General features: G+C 35.1%; 2 protein-coding genes across 2 annotated transcripts; one reads left to right on the plus strand and one right to left on the minus strand.

Moving 5' to 3' along the window:
• Positions 1 to 6,004: 6,004 nt before the first annotated feature.
• LOC149200489 (ER-bound oxygenase mpaB-like) lies at positions 6,005 to 7,402 on the plus strand. The gene is made up of 2 exons (XM_089399586.1): positions 6,005 to 6,522; positions 6,605 to 7,402. The coding sequence occupies exons 1-2, from the start codon at positions 6,068 to 6,070 to the stop codon at positions 7,218 to 7,220; spliced, it is 1,071 nt and encodes a 356-aa protein (XP_089255712.1). The 5' UTR covers positions 6,005 to 6,067; the 3' UTR covers positions 7,221 to 7,402.
• A 14,457-nt stretch (positions 7,403 to 21,859) lies between these two features.
• LOC149200490 (ER-bound oxygenase mpaB-like) lies at positions 21,860 to 22,628 on the minus strand. Its single transcript, XM_089400957.1, has 2 exons — positions 22,198 to 22,628; positions 21,860 to 22,115 (listed from the first exon to the last, which is right to left on the minus strand). Exons 1-2 carry the CDS (start codon positions 22,626 to 22,628, stop codon positions 21,860 to 21,862), a joined length of 687 nt encoding a protein of 228 aa, XP_089257083.1.
• Between the last annotated feature and the right edge of the window lie 521 nt (positions 22,629 to 23,149).

The raw sequence follows: 23,149 nt of genomic DNA on the forward strand, positions 1-23,149 counted from the left end.
GTGTTAGCTCAATTGGTGGAGTTTAGTCGCATAAGCACCTTGTTATGAGAAGTCACGTGGTCAATTTTCCTCGATACCCTCAAGGTTAGGCTTTGAAATGAGCCCCAACCTAGGATCGTAACGGTCACTAATATCTCGAGTCCATGAACTACATCTAACAAAAGCCTTGTAATTTAAAGGGAGAAAGACTCTTTAAAGGGGGGAAGATGATCATTGATCCATCTTAACTCTAGATCTAGGCATTGATCCATCTTAACTCTAGATCTACCAAGTGTTGAGAGAGATCAAGTCTCTTTTCACTCTAAAAAATGTTTGTTCCTCGAAAGATTTGATCTCTCTCGACAATTGTTACATTCTCAATTCAAATGGATCTAGAATGATATATGAGATACTAAAAATATGTTCTCCTAAATAATGTCTCTGTGCTGAGAAGAAATCTCTAGAAGAGAGGTTGTAATATCTTTTCCTATTATGTAAACATTTTTTACTCAAGCAAATTACATAATTTTTTTTTTTTTCAATTTTAAAAATTAAAATAAAATTGAAGTAAATTAGTCAATTTATCATTGGTGTTTTTGGGGCTCAGATTTTGACAACCCATGATTTTTCCCATGGAATTATTATGTAAGAGAATATATATATATATATATATAACCAACCTAGATCCATCTTAACTCAAGTTCTACCAAGGGTCATCAGGATCAAATCTCTTGAGGTGCAAACCACTTTTAGAGTGAAAAGAGCTTTGATCCCTCTAGGTCTTTGGTAGATCCAGAGAGTTAAATGTATCTAGGTAATATAATTGATGATGATGATGACAGTTAACATCCACTAAGATGGGTGAGGTCTATTAGACCTTAAGAAAAGAAATTAGTTGAGAATTTTTAAAATGTTATTTGAGCATTCTAAGATCACTATAGTTATCATGGTTGAACATTTTGTTTTATATTATTTTTTTTTCCCGAAACTGAAAAAATGTTTTTATATTATTTGAAATGAGAAAATAAAATTTATAGGGGACATCTCAACTTTCATTAATCTCTCTCTCAGAATGCCTTGTTTAACTAAAAACTACTCTCTTTTCAACTACTCTTTCATCTCAACTTTCATTAATCTCCTTACTCTTGCATCTCAACTTTTATTGATCTCCATTTCAAAGTACCTTGTTTTTTCCTACATTAACATATGTGTTTAGTTAGAAATAATTAATTCCTACTTGTCTATGGTTGTAATTCTCTATTTCAGGAGTTTGTTTCTACATAATAGGAATTAGCTAGAATATAGTTTCTCCTAGTTTAGTGTGTGGTTGAGAGAATCTCTCAACCACACTATTGTACGTCTAAGATAAAATTCCTATCTTGAGACTATTGATTGTATAAATATGTGTGTATTTCCTGATTCAAGAATAATAGAATATATTTTTGAGTGTCTGCAATTTTATCTTGGTATCAGAGCTCTGGAGGGCCTCACCCCTCGTGGACTTGGCCTCTCCTGGGCTGAGGAAATAAAAAGTTTAGTGTATGTTGTTTGTCCATCAGTTTTTTTTTGGGTTGTTTAAGTGCTTAAGCCGTTGATTGAAATCGTGTTAAGCACGCTGCTGTTCTGGTCCGACGTATACAGGTTGTTGTAAACTCTGCTGCCAATGAAGACCTGCGGGCGTCTTTTGGAGGGTCGAGTTGTTGACGATTGGTTCCTCCACACAGCTAGAGTCGAGACCTCTTGGTGCTCTGAGCAGTCGACTACCTAGCCAAAGCCGCGGGGCTCATTGCTGGAAGCAATGGTGGGCACTGGATCTCAGAATCCGGTGCACTGAATGCAGGATTCCAGAGCAATTATAGCAGGAGAGTAGTTGGTGCTAAAAGGGCGACTGCTCGTACTGGATGGAACTGTATTGAATACAGAGCTAGCGTTGCATGCTCGGTTGACCTACACGTTCGACTTTCAGCTGGGGCGCGGGGAGTTCAGCATAACTCACTTGTGCATCCACAAGATGACAGACGAGAAGTTCGCGTGCAAGCTCATTGTGAAGGGGTAGCTCAATGTGGTAAAGCTCAAGGGCGCTTACGAGGATAAGCAACTAGTCCACCTTGTCATGGAGCTTTGCGCTAGAGGGGAGCGTTTTGATCGGACATTGCATTAGTTTGTGGTGGAGTGCATTGGCAAGAAAGTCAGAGCCACATAGGTAATGATCGAGAGACCAATTTTTCTATAAATCTGGATTTTCATAGTATAGTTCGAACAGAGGCGAGGTTTTTAAAGTCAAAATCCCCATAAATTTGACTGAGAAAACTTTTCCCATGGAGCCATTGGTTGACCTTTCTGCTACCGTTTCATTATTAAAGTTGGAGCATCAACACATTATGTAAAGGATCTTCGTTTGAGATTAGAATTCAGGTTATTCGTGAAACTATTAAAGAGCAACGGAAGGCAAGATCCCTGAATAGATCTCGATAGTGTGGATCGAATCTGTGTGAATTTGTCGAAGTTAGTGGATCTGAAATCTGCTGGAGGCGCTTGGTGAATAGCCGTGGGCCTGTTTGATCGATAGTGGAGGTCGAGCCTGCAGTTTGTAGGTGCAGATGGCTGGTTCGTGGAGGTTGGATCGGTTTTGTTGAAGGCAACATGTGCCAAGCATCGCCGATTGGGGTTCAGATCACTGGATCCAGGTGCAAAGCCTGCAGCAGGAGTCTGGTTCCTCAGCGCCGACATGGGTGTCATTGTGGAGATCCGTGGAGGTTGTTCGAGATTACCGCGGAGGTGGTGAACGATCTGAGTAAAGGCACCGCAGTTTCGTGGAGGCAACGGTGCAGTAGAGATCGTTGGTGTGGCTGCTGGGAATGTGCAGTTGCCTCGGCATCCTTGCTGTTGCCTGGGTGGCGATGCAGATTTGCGGAGGAAGTGTGCACAGTTTGTCAGATATCAACGAGGTTGTTCGATTAATGGAGGTTTTTCTTCGTTCATATATGAAGATGAACTCCTTGGAATCAAGATTGCAGAGAGTTTGTGTGGCCATTGTGTTGAAGACTGCTTGGGTGTTGGAGCTGCTCGATATATAGAGAAGTTTATGCTATTGTCGAAATGTATTTGTTTAATTCTCTGATGATGCTGCAATATATTGATTAATTGTCATGACAATGAAACTAGTTGTAATTTAAGTGGCATTAGTATGACCAACTATTGTCACAATTCTGAGTGTGTGTTGGAACTGGTCATTCCAACACTAAGAAAATTTGCAGGGAATGGTGAACACATGACAGTGAAAAAAACATCAATTGGAGGATGATCGAGATCATGTTGCAGATTGTTAGCGAGCATGAGGCAGTATGCTTGAAAACAGTGACTAGCCTTGATACTGTGAGTAGGGGCAGTGGCATTATGTTGCGATGCCAGGAGAATTGGATACTGAAATGCAATGGAGGATTGGACCGTGGAGTCCTGGATTACTGTTCTTGAAGGGAAAATTGTGTTCTCTTTGTATGGTTGTGTGCCTATGTCTGGATCATCAGTGTTTGAATGCACTGCATTGAGTCCAAGTGAAAAGTTGTCAATCTGTTTCTTTATTAGGAGACCTCTCACAAGTATCGTTGGTGAAAAATGGCTGCTGATTGGAAATAATCATCTTTGGGCACAAATATAGAAATTAAATTTGAATAGTTTATGTTGTATTTTCTTGGAATCATGTTTAAATATTATTGAGCCTTATTGAGCCTAGCTAACTCAATGTAGGCAAAGTTATTTTGTTAGAATTTGCAACTCTAACGAATGACAGGTTAAGCATGGAGTTCCAAGAAGTTATTTGAACAGATAAGGATGCCCAAGATGTGAACAATGAACAAATGAGGTAAAACAGCAGCAACAACGTTTATGGTGGACAACAAAATAGATGTTTGTTTGAGTTAGTGTGGTTTGTGGAACAGACTTCCTAGCATGTTATAAGCAAGTCCAGCTGTTGTAATAGTCATTGTATGTACCCAGAAACTCCAAAATGTGGAATCAAATGTAAGATTTTTTAAAGGCATCTAAAAGTTCGTGGTGATCTTAAAACCACTTTGTAATGGTTTATGGTCAGCCTGAAACCATCTTTTGTCACTGTAAAGTGAGGGTTGGTGGTGAGCCAGAAACCATCTATAGTCTTTGTGGCTGAAGTGCTTTTGTGACCAGCTTGCCTTTGTGGCAGAATCGCCTCTGTGGCTTGAGGTGCCTTTGTGGCCGCGTGTACACGAGAGCTTTGTGCTCAATTGAGCAGGTGGACTGCAGAACACCTGGCTTGGACTCAGATGATTTTTTAATTTTCTGAGTAGAAGGGGATTGGCGCGCTTTTCACGCTGACAGTAGCGCTAGGAAGCGCAACTGGCGCGTCTGTTAGGCCATTAATCGCGCCACCGCACCAAAATAACATACTGGAGCGGAATTTTACGGAAAAATAGCACCAATTCACCTTCAAAGGGATCCGCGGGAATCCTTATCTTAGTTTGACAATTTGCGAGGGGAGGCAGATTGTGTTTTGGAGGTTCTGTACATGCAATTCGCTTGATGTTGGTGGATTTAACTATCATGACAAGTAGTCATTAAGGGGGGGAGTTAGAAATAATTAATTCCTACTTGTCTATGGTTGTAATTCTCTATTTGAAGAGTTTGTTTCTACATAATAGGAATTAGCTAGAATATAGTTTCCCCTAGTTTAGTGTGTGGTTGAGAGAATCTCTCAACCACACTACTGTACATGTAAGATAGAATTCCTATCTTGAGACTATTGATTGTATAAATATGTGTGTAATTTCCTCATTCAAAAATAATAGAATATATTTTTGAGTGTCTGAATTTTATCTGAAATAACATACAACCAAACATCCTCTTGGATCACAAAAAGTTGTGACGAGATGCCTCTTATTTTTCACCCGACCCACATTACCTTACACTCTCAATCTTGGACGAAAAACTTGTGTCAAGATCCATCTTGATTCTTTACCTCACTAACATTACCTTACCCTTTCAATGTCCTTCATAAAATATAATCAAGATCCATCTTGATTATATAAACTCATTTGGGAACATCATATTCATATACTGTCGACAACCTATAACATATCTATAATTCGAAGTTCGAAATTGATATGAAAGAGTCCCCGGCCATTATAATATTAAAATTAACGTAGAAAACATCCATAAGTTCTTAAGTTGTACTCCCCAGTCAATTAGGTTTGTTTATTTGTATTAAAGCCGAACAAAATCAACCGAACATAGTGTCAAATCTACCGTATACCAACTCAGTGAACTTCAACCTAAACCACGCCAACTACCTCAGTGAACTACTAACTAAGAGACATTCAAACCATACGAATTTGCAGGTCGGGCAGGATTGCAATGATGAGATGAGAAGACTACAACCAACAGGATTGCAATGATGAGATGATAAGACTACAACCAATGAAATGACAAAAAAAAATATTGATTAAATTATTTTAAAATATAAATTAATTTTAGATCTGAGATTTTTGTAATTTATATGGTAGATAAATGTTTTTTTGAAGAATGACAATATTTTTTGAACTAACTAATATGGTTTATGCTCATAATAAGGTAAAAAAATCGTCTAATTTTCGAATAAATAATAAATATGCGTCATTGCTCAAGGTTAGTCTTTGTCAAACAAGAAAATTGTCAAACTAACAGTTGAAACATGGAAAACTAAAGTAAGACAATAATACAGATTAGACGATTTCTTTCACTGTATCTTAAAAATAAACCACATTAATTAATTCGAAATAGAAAAAATCCTATGATTATTCCCAAAAACATTTTTCTATAAATTAATTTGTTTTACCCGGTAAAAGAAAGTCAACGAAAAATCTAAAGCTATTAATAATAAGGGACCTCCAATAATAAGTATGAAATATGTCAGTGAGGAATAATAAATTCAACCTAACCCAGACAGCTGGCTAAATAATTGTCAAAGCTTAGTTGCACACGTTTTGGTATTGCGTCGTCCCACTGCGATGATAAATCCAGGGAGCGGTTGTGGAGATCTGCAAACAAAGCATTTCATCCCTCCCTTAGACCTACGGCAATGGTAGAAACACAATCTTCCGTCATGATTCTCCTTCTGGCCTTCTTCTTGTGGGTCGGCGTGTGCAATCTCCTCCGGCACAGACGATTGCGTCTAATTTCATCAATGGATCCCATCCGCGACGCCGTGGCTCTGTCGAAGCTCACACTTTACGTGGAGTTCCCTCTTCTGAGCAAGAAGGCTATCGAATTTTCCCTTTTCAAGACCTTCGCCATACCCTCCATATCCAACCTGTTGGCCGCCACTCGCCAGTTCTCACCACCAGCCGTGAACAAGCGATACGACGACACCTACATTTTATTAGAGGAAATGCTCCTCAATCACGTTGACAGCCCCCGAGGATCCCTTGCACTCCGCCGCCTCAACTTCATTCACGGCCGCTACAACATTTCCAACCAAGATTTTCTCTACACGCTTTCCACCTTCATCTTGGAGCCCAAGCGATTTGCCTCCAAGTATGTTCGCTCACTCTCTTTTCCGGTGCATTTAGCTGCTTTTCACAGAAATTTAAAGGGATCTTCGTTTTTTCGTTTGCAGGTTCGGTTACCGGGGGTGGACTGAAAAAGAAACGATGGCGAATTTCGTGGTGTGGCGCGACATCGGCACAAGAATGGGCATCCGAGATATTCCCGACACGGTGGAGGGAGTGGAGATCTTCAGCCGGCAATACGAAGCCCAGAAAATGGCGTATTCCGATTCCAACAGGGAGATCGGCGACGCCACGTTGGATCTCCTGCTGTCGATTGTACCCGCTTGCCTCCGTCCGGTAGGCAGACGGATCGCATATTGCTTGTTGGAGGAGAGGGTTTTGGACGCCATGGGTTATCCCCGTCAGCCCTATTGGCTCATCTGGATCGTGGAGGTCGTCCTGCTGCTCTGCGTTGGCAATTTTGTGAAATGGTTTCTACCGCCGAGGCCGCGGAGGTGGTCGACAGAGAGGATTTCAGTGAAGGAGGGTGCCGAAGAGGAGGAAGCTGCGAAGGTGCATAAATTGAGGTACAGCGAGTATAAGCCAGAGAGTTATCCAAATGGTTACCAGATAAATGAGGTGGGCACTGGCAAGCCGGGAGAATTGGGCGTGGCGTTTGGCGGAGATCTCAGCTGTCCATTCTTCCCTTCCTTCTCGAACCCCAAGAAGCAGAAGATTCGATAACGTGCTCTGCAGATTGAACGTAGCTATCAACACTTTGGATTGTTATTGGGTAACTTTGAAAGAGTTGAAGAAACTTTAATATTATAATGTTTGTATGCTAAATGCTACTTTCATTGAAAGAGAGTTTCTAGCTATAGGCTAGAAACACTATACTTCCTATGAAAATGAAAATCTTTAAAAGAGTTTCCTTTAGTTTAACGATTCAAAAGGATTTGTAAGATGGTAAAGATGGAATTTCTTTTTTACTTGTCTTCTAATCTTTCGCTCTTCATGTTTCTCACCGTAATAAAACAAATCGAGTCACCAAAGGAGCGAACAAAAATCCCCCATCCTTTTTCCCTTTTTCGCTCGGCTCATGAATAGGTTTGGCGAGCAATTAGGTGGAATTCATCACAAACTTTTTGGTAAAAAACCATTCTAATATTTGCTTGGAGTAAAATTAAAAATCAATTAACTCAATCACTGTAAAAATTATTTACCTAAATTATATCTGACATTTAGCCTCCATGTTCGGTGTAAATCAAAGCTAGGAGATTTGCAGCAAACAATTCGGTGTTAAGAAGTGCAGATTTCTTGGATTTATTTGTTTACTAAATTTTTTGTTGGTTTAATTAGTAATTTTTTAAGTCATTGAAGTCCAGAATGCTGAAGATAAAGATGCATTCTTGATGGGAGGGCCATAGTTTTTTTTTTTTCTCAAGGTTGGTGCTTTGTCCATGGTATGACTCTTTTAACTCGAGTTCAGCTTTGTGAGATAGGATCTACATCTAAGTTCATCTTTCGGGGTTGTTGCTGCACCACTACAATGAGAAGCTTATTAAAGCAACCAGTGATAAGTTGGACACATTTCAGTACCCTGAAACCCGTAGTCACGGCGAGAGTTCCCTGTTTACTAGTGTAGATGTTTGTAAATAATTCTACCAATGGAACTAACAATTCGCTGAGTTTCAGATTGGAAGTAGTCTGAGCAATGTTCTACATTTGACTAAGAAAAAATTAATAGATTTTGAAACAAACATCGTAGGAGCCAAACATCTGGGAAACCCTACAGGTGTTACAGGTCCCCTTAGGTTGCAATTTAAACATCGTAGGAGCCAAACATCTGGGAAAACCTACAGGTGTTACAGGTCCCCTTATGTTGCAATTTAAGAAATGAAGCTTGCTTCCTTCCTAGTTGTCTGAATTGCCATGTGTTGCAGAGAGGAGAGGAAATGAAGCTTGCTATTTGGTCGTCGACTTGTTGCAAATAGCTGACTTGTTGGCGGGAAAATGGGTGTATATCCCGAGATAAGAACAGGTGATCAATATTTTATTTTACTCTACGTATCTCTATTTCATATTATCGTCTCCGGTTGCATTCAATGAGAAATATTTTGGTACAAATACAACCAATAAAGAGATAGTGATGGTCTTATATTATTCATAAATATAAATGGATGTCACAGTACTGTGTCAAGCTCAATTAAAAATCTTAAATAACCTATAGCTTAGGATATATTGATCGCCATAAGACAGACCTTTTTTCCAGAGCTGGTGCGCCTGAGGGTTAGAAGAATTCTAATAAAATTCCCAGAATAGTCCAAGGATTTGTGAGGAAATGGATGTCACAGCGCTGTGTCAAGCTCAATTAAAAATCTTAAATAACCTATAGCTTAGGATATATTGATCGCCATAAGACAGACCTTTTTTCCAGAGCCGGTGCACCTGAGGGTCAGAAGAATTTTAATAAAATCCCAAGAATAGTCCAGGGATTTGTGAGGAAATAACACCACGGGAAACATCCATATAATAGTTAATGGTTGGATTATTATTTTAATATATTATTGGTTAAATAATAATAAAATAATATTCAATAAATAAAATAAAAATTCTAAAAAATGATTCATTATACACATTATTTATCAAAATTAAATAATATTAATATTAATAATCTATAAATCAATCATTGTACACATTATTTATCAAAATTAAATAATATTAATACTAATAATCTATAAATCAATCATTTTTAAACTTTCTAGAATTGATTGAAAAATAACTTTATCGTTGACAAATCAATAATTCCTAACCCTTAAAATTGAATGATAACCCATACGTCAATAATTTCTACACCTAAAATACCAATAATCGATAACTAACCAAAACTTAATTCTTTCCTACTCTATTCTGACTTTAGAGGGGAGTTGGTGTACTATAGTGGCATTTAGTTCAATTTTAATCTTCTGGTCGTAATTTTTTTTTGTGTTTTATAATCTGATATCGATTGATAAGTATGAAGGATGAGAAATAATAAGAGCATCGATTTTATGAATAGAATTTTAATTTAATTTTAATGATGAATAATATTATATATCATATTAAGGTTATAGAATGAATTTTTTGTCATTTTATAAACAAACAAAATTTAATAGCAATTTTTTTAAAAACCATTTGAAATATCCAAATTTTACAATGAAATTATAAAATTTAATCTATCTTATTTGAAAGTCATCCCTAATTTAATAAAAATACAATAATATTAAAATGATTATTAATTTATATTGAAACCATTTTTATATAAAATATTTTTCCTTTTAAATATCAGAAAGAAATTAGTTATAGTTAAGTGATGGTATTTTGTAATTTGACAAAACCACATAACTTAATATACCTTATTCTAAAGTCATCTCTAATGTGAGTACACCATTATCATGATTATTAATTCTAACTGAAATAATTTATTTGATGATTGTTAATTCTGGGTAAGTTTTTTTTTTTAAATATTAAAAAGAAATTAGGTGGATGGTGGTATTTTGTAAATATGAGTTTATTTTTATTAACAAATAAAGAAGAAATGTTTTGGTTTTTAAAAATGGCATTTCAATGAGAAAATACTATGAAATATGAAAGTAAATTGATTTTATATTGAAAAGGGAAAGCACTTGGTAGTGGTGATAATCATCGGATTGTGCTTCCACGACTTTTGTGAGGCGTTATCCGTGATTTATTATTCTATGCTTGTTTTCCAAGCTACTATTACACGAAACAAAAATTGGTGACGAAAACTAAATTCACAAATTTCTTAAAAAAATTTAGTAATTTAAAAAAAAAAATTGAATAATAATGCGCTTAAAATCAAATTAAATTAATTTACACTTATTTAATCTTTATTATCAATTTTTGGTGTAGACTTTGTTTTTAATTTTATTTACTTACATTTAATTGGAACCAGTATTCAAATATATAAGTTCAATATTGATGTTAAAATTAATCATTAAGTAATAATCATTTAATTGGAACCTTACTAAATTTATCCATTTTAACCATGTTGGAGAGGTTGTAATTTTTTTCTTCAAACATATAATATTCATATTGCAGGGACCATTCCTTAGATTCCAAGGACATAAATTTACATTAATTGTTATGCATATATTTACCAATAAACAACCTCAAAGGTAGTGTTTTGTCACATACCCCGGTGACCTCGCATGTAAAAGCAGGGAGTTAGAATTTTTTTATACAAATTACCCACAAGTAATTATCCAATTCACAACACCACAATTCATCATTAACCATTAGATATAATGTTCATTAGTACATCATTGGTGTATGAGACCCCTTGTTTGGGCAATGATTTTGATTGCTAAGTCTGCGAAGGCATGTATACTCTACCCCTCTAGTTTTGAACAAATGACCTCTTAGGAGGAAACACATGCTCTTAACCATTAGGGTCACTCAAGCTCTTAATAAAAATGTGTTGGTTCTACTCTATGTGCTAACTATATGATGGTTTTCTATAATGCCTATGTGTATTTTAGATGGTTGGTCATTATAGATTATGGAAACTTATTTTTTGGGAAGTTTAATTCCCCAAACCAACTGGTTACATCTTATGTATATTATTATTATTTAAATAGAGTTAGTTATAATATCATGGATCAATATCATTGTTTATCAATACTTTTTCGAATGACATTTGTTTCAATTAATGAATTTAATTAAAAGAGAAAATGCAACATGACTACTTTAAAAATAAATCTCAACCTTTGATTATTATATACTCTTAAGAAGGAAATAATTTTTTCATTAGAGACATTCACCTCTACCTTATCATGGAGATTGTTAATCTATCAATATGTTTTGTTATAATACCATGGTTTATCAATACCACATGTCTAAAAAATCATAATTCATTTCATTTTTAATTTAATATTATCACATTTTTTTATTTAATTGAAAAGAAAAAAGAACATCACTACCTTTGAAATAAATCTAAACCTTATATCCTTAATCATTACTCAAAATATTTCATAAATATTCTACTAGGTTATATTCCTACTATCTATCTATTATTATGATAATTAAATGAAAAGTTTGAAAATACGATTCCAAAATAGTCATGCCTATAAATGTAACTAGATTTTGATGACTATTTTGGAATAGGGCTTCTATAATTTTAGTTTAACCATCAATAATTATTAGGTGGATGATAAACATTTAATATCCATATAATATTTTAAAATATACTTAATAGTAGTCACTAATCAAAGATTGAGATTTATCTAAAAAATAATTATGTCCATTTTAAATTTTTAATTAAATTGATTAATTAAAAAAATATCACATAAACAAGTGTCATATGAATGAATTATGAACAAGTGCTATATACATGTTTTTTTAAATGTATATACATTTCACTCATATATTAATTCTTTTTTTCTAATTAATAATAATAATAATAATAATAATTTAAATAAAATTCTTATTTAATTAAATTTTATGACTCTGGCCATATAAATTGTATTATAAAGTAAGTGTTTTAATATTTATCATAATTAATACTTATCCATATTTATCAACTATTTATAGCTAAAAATAATTATAAATATAATTTATTTTTTAAATATGTAAATAAATTTTCTTTTTAATTTATCTATTTTTAATTTATATTAATAATTTTATTTGATTATAAATTATAATTTAAACCATTAATAAAATATATAATTTAATCCTAAACCTATAAAACATTTTTTATTTGGTATTTCTTTTACGTTATTAAGATATAACGTATTCAGTTTTTCATTAACTTGCTATTAGTTTTTTTGACTAAAAAACTTTAAAATCTAGCTAAAGTTTATCATTATGAAATTAAATTTATTATTTTTAAATTTATTTCTGTTTATCTCATATATGATTGGTTAAAATGTCTCCCCTCTTATTGTGTAATGATGGCAAGAATTGACTTTTGTGTACTCTATTATTAATTACTATGTACAATAAATATAAATAATTTGAAAAATAACATTATATATTAATTACTATGTACCATAAACACAAATGGTTTGTAATTAAATTCAAAAATTCCATTTTCTAATTGGTGTAAAGTATTGAATAGACGATTTTTATGGATTTTATTTTTTAATTTACAAAAAAATTATTTAAAAAATATAAATTTGAAAGAAAATGTAAAAATAACATGTGTACAATTTGTACAACTCTCATTATATCAATCTATACTCTTAAAAAATTGTCATCATTCAATATTAAATAAATAATTATTAACTTGTTATCATTCTCTTCAATGTCAATTATATATCTATATATAAAATTTTTATCTTCCAAAAAATGTTTAATTATATTATCATGACATTAAAATATTTTATTAAACTAAGTGACAAAAAACACTAGCTATAGGACCTTATTTATCATGACACATTAATTTTTATAAACAATTTTGTATTAATTGCCTTTTCCTTTTAAATTTTATTTATTATATATAAAATATAATAAAAATTATTACAAAATATATAGCATACTTTAAAACTCATTAAAAAATTATAATTATATAATGTATGTTTAATTCGTTAAAATTTCTCATAAAATTAATTTTAAAATGCTATGAATTATTAGTAATATTATTACTAATAGTCATTGACAAAGACTATTGCTCTAACCATTATACGGGCATTCATTACTTCACCCTTCCCTACTTTTTGACAGAGACTATTGGTCTAAGCATTATACGGACATTCATTACTCCACCATTCTCTACTTTTCTACTTTTATGAATATGAGTGTTAGCAACGGAGGTGTGCACAAGAGATATGGCACTCTCAACATGGCATTGCTTATCAATTGGCCTAGTTTCATTAGTTGTTTCGTCTTGAATACCTTTCTATCAATGTTTTAAAGGAGTGCAATATATTAGTTTTGGTTTCATTTAAATAATTAGGGTTGAGAAATGTTTTTTAAATAGTAGAATTTATTAATTGATGAAGTTTACTTATTGACAGTGATATGTTATATAAAAGAAAAAACTATAATTTAATCTAAAGATCGTGAATCTCTTTATATAATTCTCAGATATTATTAGTAATTTATGTTGATATATATAAGTAGTTTATGTCTTTAGATGGTATAATATATAATTATTACTTGATTTAAAAAATTTCTTATAATTAACATTAATTAATAGTTTTATTTATTTATTAGCTCTTTTAGAAATGAATAAGGTATTCAAAACTTAGAATACAACAACTTAGTTCATAGTTTAGGGTATCATTAAATAGTGATTCATTTCTCCCACTTTTTTGTTGACCAAATGTCTTACATTGAAAGTGATTCCACCAAATATATAAAGAAACCAACACTTAAGATACATACACGATTGAAATGATATGACAATATTCCACCAAATATATAAGGAGACCAACACTTAAGATACATACAAGATTGAAATGATATGAAAATATTAAAGTAACGTGATAACATATGATAAAAATAGGTTAAAACTTTGTTATTCATATTACTTGACCATAATATTAAATTTTACATTCTCTCAACTTCTTTTTTTTTAAAACTCAAATGTCTTTGGCTTTGCTTTCTTAATAATAAGTTAATATGAAAACACACCATTTGAGAAAAATATTGTATTTTTTTTCTCAATTTTACATTCTCAAATTATATTTTTTTCTCAATTTTACATTCTCTCAACTTCATTTTTGTAAAACTCAAATGTCCTTGAAAAATTTGTATTTTTTTCTCAATTTTACATTCTCTCAACTTATTTTTGTAAAACTCAAATGTCCTTAACTTTGCTTTCTTAATGATAAGTGCCTAATATAAAAACAAGCTTTCCTAATGATAAGTGCCTAATATGAAAACACGCCATTTGAGAAAAAAATGTATTTTTTCTTATGTTTGAAGAAACTCTATGACAGCAACTTCTTACTTCTTATTTAATGGATAAAGTAGAGTAATCAATTTTTTTTTTTTAATTATAATTTAATAAATTATTGATAAAAAAAAAAATATTTATTATTTAATGGATAAAGTATAGTAATCATTTTTTTTAATTATAATTTAAAATATATATATATATATATTATTGTTTTTAAAATTTATTAATATAATTTTTAATAAAAATGTAATTATTTATTATTTAAATTATATTTTTAAATATATAAATAAATTTAGTATTTAAAAAATTATGTTAATATATATATTAGAAAATTCACAATTATTCTTGCAATAAATCTCTAAAAAAGTTCTGATAAATTTGGAGGAAAAATATAAATCTTTCTAAAATTGGTGATAAAGTTGGGAAAACTATTTTAGGAAAAACCAAAACGTGAAACAATTGAAATAAAGCATAACATTTTCCACAACATTCATAATGTGGAAACAACATAATAAGATATGGAGCGGACAACAATACGAACGCTCATTGCTACTTTTGAACATCTCACCCAATCTTCTCCTTCTTGGTGGTCGAGAAGGAAGGGAAGAACGGACAGCTCAGATCTCCGCCGAACGCCACTCCCAATTCTCCCGGCTTGCCACTGCCAACCTCATCTATACGGTAACCATTTGGATAACTCTCAGCCTTATACTCGTTATATCTCAATTTATGGACCTTCGCACCTTCTTCCTCTTCGACACCCTCTTTCACTGAAATCCTTTATGTTCGGTATTTTTCTGGTAAAGTCCCAAAAACAAACAAACTGAACACACAGAGGCAATGCTCTGTTTGCTTCTCTCTACAAGATCCTTTGCACAGGGAAGCTTTAAAAAAAAATTGTCTGAGAACAGAGTATTAAACCACCATAAAAAGATTTGTATTCATTAAAATGAAAATGCCTGATACATATTTCTTCCTCTTTCACTCACAGGGATTTACAAAAAATACATTGAGCCAACAAAAATAAAACTCTGTCTCTTTCTGAGATTTTACACTGCTGAGTAAAATTCTCATTTTACATTCACTGCTGTGAAAAACATTTTACATACACTGCTGTAAAAATAATTTTACATATGCAGTAAATTTTTACATTACATTCACAAAAAAAATTCTTTGCTCACACCATACAAATCTTCATTCACTCTTCCCTTTTGTTTGAGCAACCAACAAAACTCTGGTTTTTATATTTCGCACTGCTGTGCGTTCATCTTTTTTTTACATTGCATACACAAAATGGATATCATATACACCGTTGCGCTTCCCATGTTTTCTTTCGCTGCAGCGAGCTCACACTTTCACAATGGTCAACTGCATAAAAAAATACGCACGAGCTCTACATCTATATGGATATTACATTGCGTATAAAATATGACATAATGACCATACCTGTCATTAATATTCACCATACCTTCGTGCATAAAGAAACATTAAAACTAAAACTTTTATCTACTTTCTACGGGCACAATTAATTACAATCGGCGGTCAACCAAACTTCAATTCACTCCACGCAAAGTCATTAAGGCTAGCTCGAATGCAACTTTGAAACAATCGACGGCGGAGAACATTCAAGCGAATCGGACAGTAGATGGAGATTTTGGGAGCCCACTACATGCTGAACGTTAGGCTCCGATAAACCTGTACGGAAGGAAAAATGCATGGGACGCGCGTCAAAATTTCATTGCATTAGAGTCGATTATACGGAAACCACTTCACACCAAAAGGGGGTCCAAAATGTGTCTAAGGTAGTTTCTGGTTTCGCTGCGGCAGTTTGGGCATTGTACAAACGTAGTTGAAATTATATTTCAACACTCCCCTTTAATTTCAACTGTTGGGCATTCGGTCATACCCAGACACTTCCTCAAAAATTCAAAGCTTTTCTGATCCAATGGCTTTGTCAAGATGTTTGCTACTTGTTCTCGAGTCCTGCAATGTTCTAGGACAATTTCTCCATTGTTCACCAATTCTCTGATGTAGTGAAACCTTGTATCAATGTGTTTCATTCTCTTATGAAACACTGAATTCTTTGACAATGCTCAGCTATTGTCACAAAAAATCATTGTTGCTTTTGCCTGCTCTTGGCCTAAGCTCCTCAACATTCTTCTCATCCAAACTGCTTGACATGCTGCTGCTGTAGCTGCCACATATTCAGCCTCTGATGTAGATAATGCTACAATGGACTGCTTCTTAGACGCCCATGAAATGGCTCGTGAACCCATATGAAAAACATAACCAGAAGTGCTTTTCCGATCATCTACACTTCCAGCCCAATCACTATCAGTGTATCCAATTAGATCTGAACATTCTGAGACAGTATATAAAATTCCAAACATTTTGGTACCTTTGACATACCTCAAAATTCTTTTTGCTGCCTGCCAATGTGCCTCTTTTGGCCTCTCCATGAATCTGGAAATTAAACTAACAGCAAACATTATGTCAGGCCTAGTTGCTGTTAAATACATAAGGCTGCCAACAATGCTCTTGTACAAACTAGGATCAAAATCCTTGCTGCTGTCCTCTCTCCTGAGTTTTAATCCCATCACTGTGGGAGTGATTGCTTCCTTGCATTCTTGCATGTTAAATCTGCTCAATACTTCATTTACATATTTTTCTTGTGAAATAAAAATTCCATTTTCATTTTGATCTACTTCTATTCCTAAGAAGTATCTCAGCAAACCCATGTCAGTCATTTCAAATTCCTCCTTCATGACTGATTTGAAATTCTCAATGAAATGATCATCATTACCTGTGAAAATAACATCATCAACATATAAGACAACAATCAAAATTTTATCATCTTTTTCTTTGATGTAGACTGTGGGTTCTCCCTCACATTTGTCAAATCCATTCTCCAGTAGATAGGAATCTATCCTGCTGTACCATGCTCTTGGCGCTTGCTTCAGCCCATAAAGAGCTTTCTTTAATTTGCACACTTTGTGCTCTTCACCTCTCTTCTCATAGCCTAGAGGTTGTTCAATGTAAACCTCTTCCATTAACACTCCATTTAGGAAGGTTGACTTCACATTCATTTGGTAAACTTTCCATTTGTTTTGTGCTGCTATGGACAGCACTGCTCTCACCATTTCCATTCTTGCAACCGGTGCGAAAGTTTCCTCATAATCTCTCCCATACTGCTGCTTGTATCCTTTGACAACCAGCCTTTCCTTTTGCCTTTCTATATTGCCTTCAGCATTGCTCTTAGTCTTGTAGACCCATTTGACTCCAATGACTTCTTTACCTTTTGGTAGCTCAACCAAATCCCATGTCTGGTTTCTCTCTATGGCATTAATCTCCTCATCCATGGCTTCTATCCATTTCCTGTCCTTAATTGCATCTTCGAAATGAATAGGATCATCAACATGACAATACAAAGCAAACAAGGAATTCATTCCTTCATCATAAATGTCACTTAGATTTCTAAACTTCTTACCTCTTTCATTTGGTGTACAAGTGCTTGAGGACGCACTTGAATTTCCTCCTTGTGGTGTGCTTGAAGAAGCACTTTCATTTATCCTCAATGGTGTCCCTTGTTGTCCTTGTGTTGGTGCTGCTGTTTGGGGATGTATTTCAGCCATCTCCTCATCATCTTCATCGTGAGACAAACAGTTTTTAACATTCACAATTTTCTCTATGCTTCCATCCCAAGCTTCCTCCTCAATGAATTGAACATCTCTGCTGACAAAAAACTTCTTGGTAGATGGGATATACAACCTGTAAGCTTTGGATTCCTCACTGTATCCAATGAAAATACATTTCTCCCCTTTGCTGTCCAACTTCCTCCTTAGTTGATCTGGAATGTGTGCATAGGCCACACATCCAAAAACTTTCAAGTGGGTGACACCTTGCTTTCTCCCACTCCATGCTTCTTCCGGCACTTTGTTCATGACTGCTTTTGTAGGACACCTGTTCAAAATGTAAACTGCACAATTTACAGCTTCAGCCCAATAATCATTTGGCAAATGCTTTGCCTTTAGCATGCTCCTCGCCATATCCATGATGGTCCTATTCTTCCTTTCAGCAACTCCATTCCGCTGTGGGGTGTACCTAGCTGTAAACTGTTTATGAATTCCATTTTCTCTACAGAATCGTAGGAATTCCTTGGAGATATACTCACCTCCTCTATCAGTTCTCAAAACTTTAATATGCAGCCCGCTTTGGTTTTCCACAAGTGCTTTGAAATTTCGAAATTTTTCAAACACTTCACTCTTGTTTTTAAGGAAATAAGCCCAAGTCTTTCTTGTAATGTCATCAATGAATGTTAGGAAATATTGGCTGCCTGCTAATGATGGATTTTGCATTGGTCCACATAAGTCTGAGTGAACAATCTTTAAGGGTGTCTTTGCCCTTATGCTCTTCCCTTATGGAAAACTTTCTCTATGTTGTTTTCCCAAGATACAACCTTCACAAAGGCTGTCTGGTTTCTCTATCAGTGGTAATCCTCTTACCATTCCTTTTTTGCTCAACAAATTAAGACCTCCAAAGTTGAGATGTCTAAATCTCAAGTGCCACAACCAATTTTCATCCTTTGGCAGGCTTTGGAAAGCCTCTTGGGTGACTGCTGCAATTTCTCCTTTGTTTTTCAAATCTGCCCTTATTCTAAGAGGGAACATCCTGTTCCTTGTCATCTTCACTTCAGCAATGCATCGTTTGCTGGGTGCTATATCCATGATGGTGCACACATCATTCTCAAAGAAAACATTGTACCCCTTTTGAACAAGTTGTCCAATACTCAAGAGGTTACATCTCATTCCAGGAACATAGTAGACATCTGCTATGGTTTTCTTTTCACCCTTCTTTGTAAATATTTTTACCTATCCTTTTCCCATAACAGAAATTTTGCTATCAGTGCCAAGTGTGACTTCTGATTTTATATTCTGATCTAAAGCAGAAAAGAGGGCTATGTTTCCTGTCATATGGTTGCTGCAACCTGAGTCTAAAAACCATATATCTTCACTGTTTGTTTCAGCCATGTTACAAGCTAACAACACATTATCTTGGTTGATGTTTTCTCTAGTGACATTTGCATTTTGTCTATTACTCATATCATGTTGCTTCTTTTTACATTCACTAGCATAATGCCCATATTTTTTACAGTAATAACATTGGACATTGGATTTTTCATACCTTTGTCCTTGAGCATGATGTTGTCCTCTTTGTTGGCTACTGCTTTGGCCTTGGTTCTGATTTGGATTGCTGCCTCTTCCTTGAGAATTTGTTGGGCTGTTCCTTCCACCGCTGTTTTGACTTCTGCCTCTTCCTCTCTTGTTTCCTCTGTCTTGACCTCTTCCTCTTCCAAAGGACATCTGGGTCTTGAAGGCTTGCTCTAGAGATGAGTTTTCATTTCTACTCAACCTATGCTCATGTGTTATCAGTGATGCATGAAGCTCATCAACTGAAAAGTTTGAGAGATCCTTTGTCTCTTCTATGGTGGTGACAATCACATCAAACTTTGAGGGTAGAACTCTCAATATTTTCTCCACAATCCTCCTTTCTTCAAGGGTTTCTCCATGAGTCCTTATCTGTGTGACCAGATCAATCACAAGTGTGAAGAATGAGTCAATATTGTCTAACTCCTTCATGCTCAGATTCTCAAAATCTCTCCTCAGCAATTGTAGTTTTGCTGTCTTCACTTTCTCCATGCCTTGATAGGCTGTTTTGAGGGTTTGCCATGCTTCATTGGATGTCTTAGCTGCTGCTATCCTTGGAAACACACTCTGGTCCACTGCTTGATACAACAATACAATGGCTTTTGCATCCTTCTTCCTATTGCTCTTCAGCAGATCTCTCTCTGCCTGAGTTAGGCTGTTAAATTGATTTTCATCTGCTGGTTCTTCAAACCCATATTCAACTAATTCCCATAAATCTTGAGAGATAAACAGGGCTTTCATGGTTATGGCCCAATAGTCATAGTTTTTCCCATTAAACTGTGGGAGCTGGGTATTAAACATACCCATACTAGTGCTGGTGCTAGCCATTCCTTGCATCCTCAACTATGCTTCAATTTCTTGACTGTGTATTTTAAAACACTGACTGTTTCAGCAGTAACAAAAAGAAAACTTTGAGGAATACCTGAATCTTTTGCCTGAGACTTCACTTTGCTGGAGAAGATTTACTGCTGCAACAAAAGACTCCTCCCTTCAGCTTCTTGAACACCTTCAAAGAGCCTAAGCCTGCTCTGATACCACTGTTGGGGATTTTTCTGGTAAAATCCCAAAAACAAACAAACTGAACACACAGAGGCAATGCTCTGTTTCCTTCTCTCCACAGGATCCTTTGCATAGGGAAGCTTTAAAAAAAAATTGTCTGAGAACAGAGTATTACACCACCATAAAAAGATTTGTATTCATTAAAATGAAAATGCCTGATACATATTTCTTCCTCTTTCACTCAGAGGGATTTACGAAAAATACATTGAGCCAACAAAAATAAAACTCTGTCTCTTTCTGAGATTTTACACTGCTGAGTAAAATTCTCATTTTACATTCACTGCTGTGAAAAACATTTTACATACACTGTTATAAAAATAATTTTACATATGCAGTAAATTTTTACGTTACATTCACAAAAAAAATTATTTGCTCACACCATACAAATCTTCATTCGCTCTTCCCTTTTGTTTGAGCAACCAACAAAACTTTGGCTGCTGTGCGTTCATCTTTTTTTTTACATTGCATACACAAAATGGATATCATATACACCGTTGTGCTTCCCCTGTTTTCTTTTGCTGCAGCGAGCTCACACTTTCACAATGGTCAACTGCATAAAAAAATACGCACGAGCTCTACATCTATATCTATATGGATATTACATTGCGTATAAAATATGACATAATGACCATACCTGTCATTAATATTCACCATACCTTCGTGCATAAAAAAACATTAAAACTAAAACTTTTATCTACTTTCTACGGGCACAATTAATTACAATCGGAGGTCAACCAAACTTCAATTCACTCCACGCAAAGTCATTAAGGCTGGCTCGAATGCAACTTTGAAACAATCGACGGCCGAGAACATTCAAGCGAATCGGACAGTAGACGGAGATTTCGGGAGCCCACTTCATGCTGAACGTTAGGCTCCGATAAACCTGTACGAAAGGAAAAATGCATTGGACGAGCGTCAAAATTTCATTGCATCGGAGTCGATTATACGGAAACCACTTCACACCAAAAGGCGGTCCGAAATGTGTCAGAGGTAGTTTCTGGTTTCGCTGCGGCGGTTTGGGCATTGTACAAACGCAGTTGAAATTATATTTCAACACTTTCTGTTGACCACCTCCGCGGCCTCGACGGTAGAAACCATCTCACAAAACTGCCAACCATCTCACAAAATTGCCAACGCAGAGATGCAGGACGACCTCCACTGTCCTGATGAGCCAATAGGGCTGACGGGGATAACCCATGGCGTCCAAAAGCCTCTCCTCAAACAAGCAATATACGATCCGTTTGCCTATCGGACAGCACAACAAGAGATCCGACCAGGAGATCCAACGTGGCATCGCCGACCTGCCTGTTGGAATGGGAATACATCATTCTCTCGGCTTCGAATTGCCAGCTGAAAATCTCCACTCCCTCCACCGTGTCTGGAATATCTCGGATGCCCATTCGTGTGCCGATGTCACGCCACAACACGAAGTTCGCCATCGTTTCTTTTTCCGTCAAATTCCGGTAACCGAACCTGCAAACGAAAAAAAGAAGACCCCTTTAAATTTCTCTGAAAAGCAATTAAATGCACCGGAAAAGACAGTGAGCGAACGTACCTGGAGGCAAATCGCTTGGGCTCCAAGATGAAGGTGGACAGCGTGTAGAGAAAATCTTGGTTGGAAATGCTGTAGCGGCCGTGAATGAAATTGAGGCGGCGGAGTGCAAGGGATCCCCGGGAGCTGTCAACGTGATTGAAGAGGATTTCCTGTAATAGAATGTCGGTGTCGTCATATAGTTTGTTTACGGCTTCTGGTGAGAACTGGCGAGTGGCAGCCAACAGGTTGGATATGGATGGAATGGCGAAGGTCTTAAAAAGCGCGAATTCGAGAGCTTTCTTGCCGAGCAGAGGGAACTCCACGTAAATTGTGAGCTTCATCAGAGGCAAGGCGTCGCGGACGGGATCCACTGATGAAATTAGGCGCAAGCGTCTGTGCTGGAGGAGATTGCACAAGCGAACACACAAGAACAAGGCGAGGAGGAGAATCATGGCCGTTGATTTTTTGCAGATCTTCACAGCTGCCCCCTGGATTTATCTTCGCACTGGGAGTAGCCAATACCGAAATGTGTACCACTACGCTTTGACAAATATTTAGCCACACGTCAGTCAGGTTGAATTTATTATTTCACATTATAAAATACAAGAAAAAAAGGTAGAGCCAGCACATTAAAAATAAAATTTAGAATAGATTCTCAGATGGTCTAGTATGAATTTGTTATTTCTCACCTATATTTCTTAGTTTTCTAGTATAAATTTATTATTTCTCACCAATTTTCATGGTTAAAACAAAATTTAGAATAGATTCTCAGATAGGCTAGTTTGAATTTATTATTTCTCACCTATATTTCTTAGTTTTCTGGTATAAATTTATTATTTCTCACCGATTTTCATAGTTATCTATCGAGATCGGATTTATTGAAAACAAGAAATAATTAGAACCAGAACATTAAAGTTAAACATCCATGCTCAGACACTGAAACACTAAAGTTATTGATTATTAAAACTGCTTA

Source organism: Pinus tabuliformis, chromosome 2_1 (genome assembly GCF_031772625.1).
Source record: "Pinus tabuliformis cultivar Carrire ecotype Pingquan chromosome 2_1, CPIR1, whole genome shotgun sequence".
Lineage (NCBI taxonomy): Eukaryota > Viridiplantae > Streptophyta > Pinopsida > Pinales > Pinaceae > Pinus > Pinus tabuliformis.

Bases quoted from the DNA above. Each gene is read 5' to 3' on its own strand.
- LOC149200489 (XM_089399586.1), top strand. From the start codon at position 6,068: ATGGTAGAAACACAATCTTCCGTCATGATTCTCCTTCTGGCCTTCTTC. The intron at 6,523-6,604 runs GTATGTTCGCTC...TTTCGTTTGCAG, and splicing joins CCCAAGCGATTTGCCTCCAA to GTTCGGTTACCGGGGGTGGA.
- LOC149200490 (XM_089400957.1), bottom strand. From the start codon at position 22,628: ATGATTCTCCTCCTCGCCTTGTTCTTGTGTGTTCGCTTGTGCAATCTC. The intron at 22,116-22,197 runs GTACGTTCGCTC...TTTCGTTTGCAG, and splicing joins CCCAAGCGATTTGCCTCCAG to GTTCGGTTACCGGAATTTGA.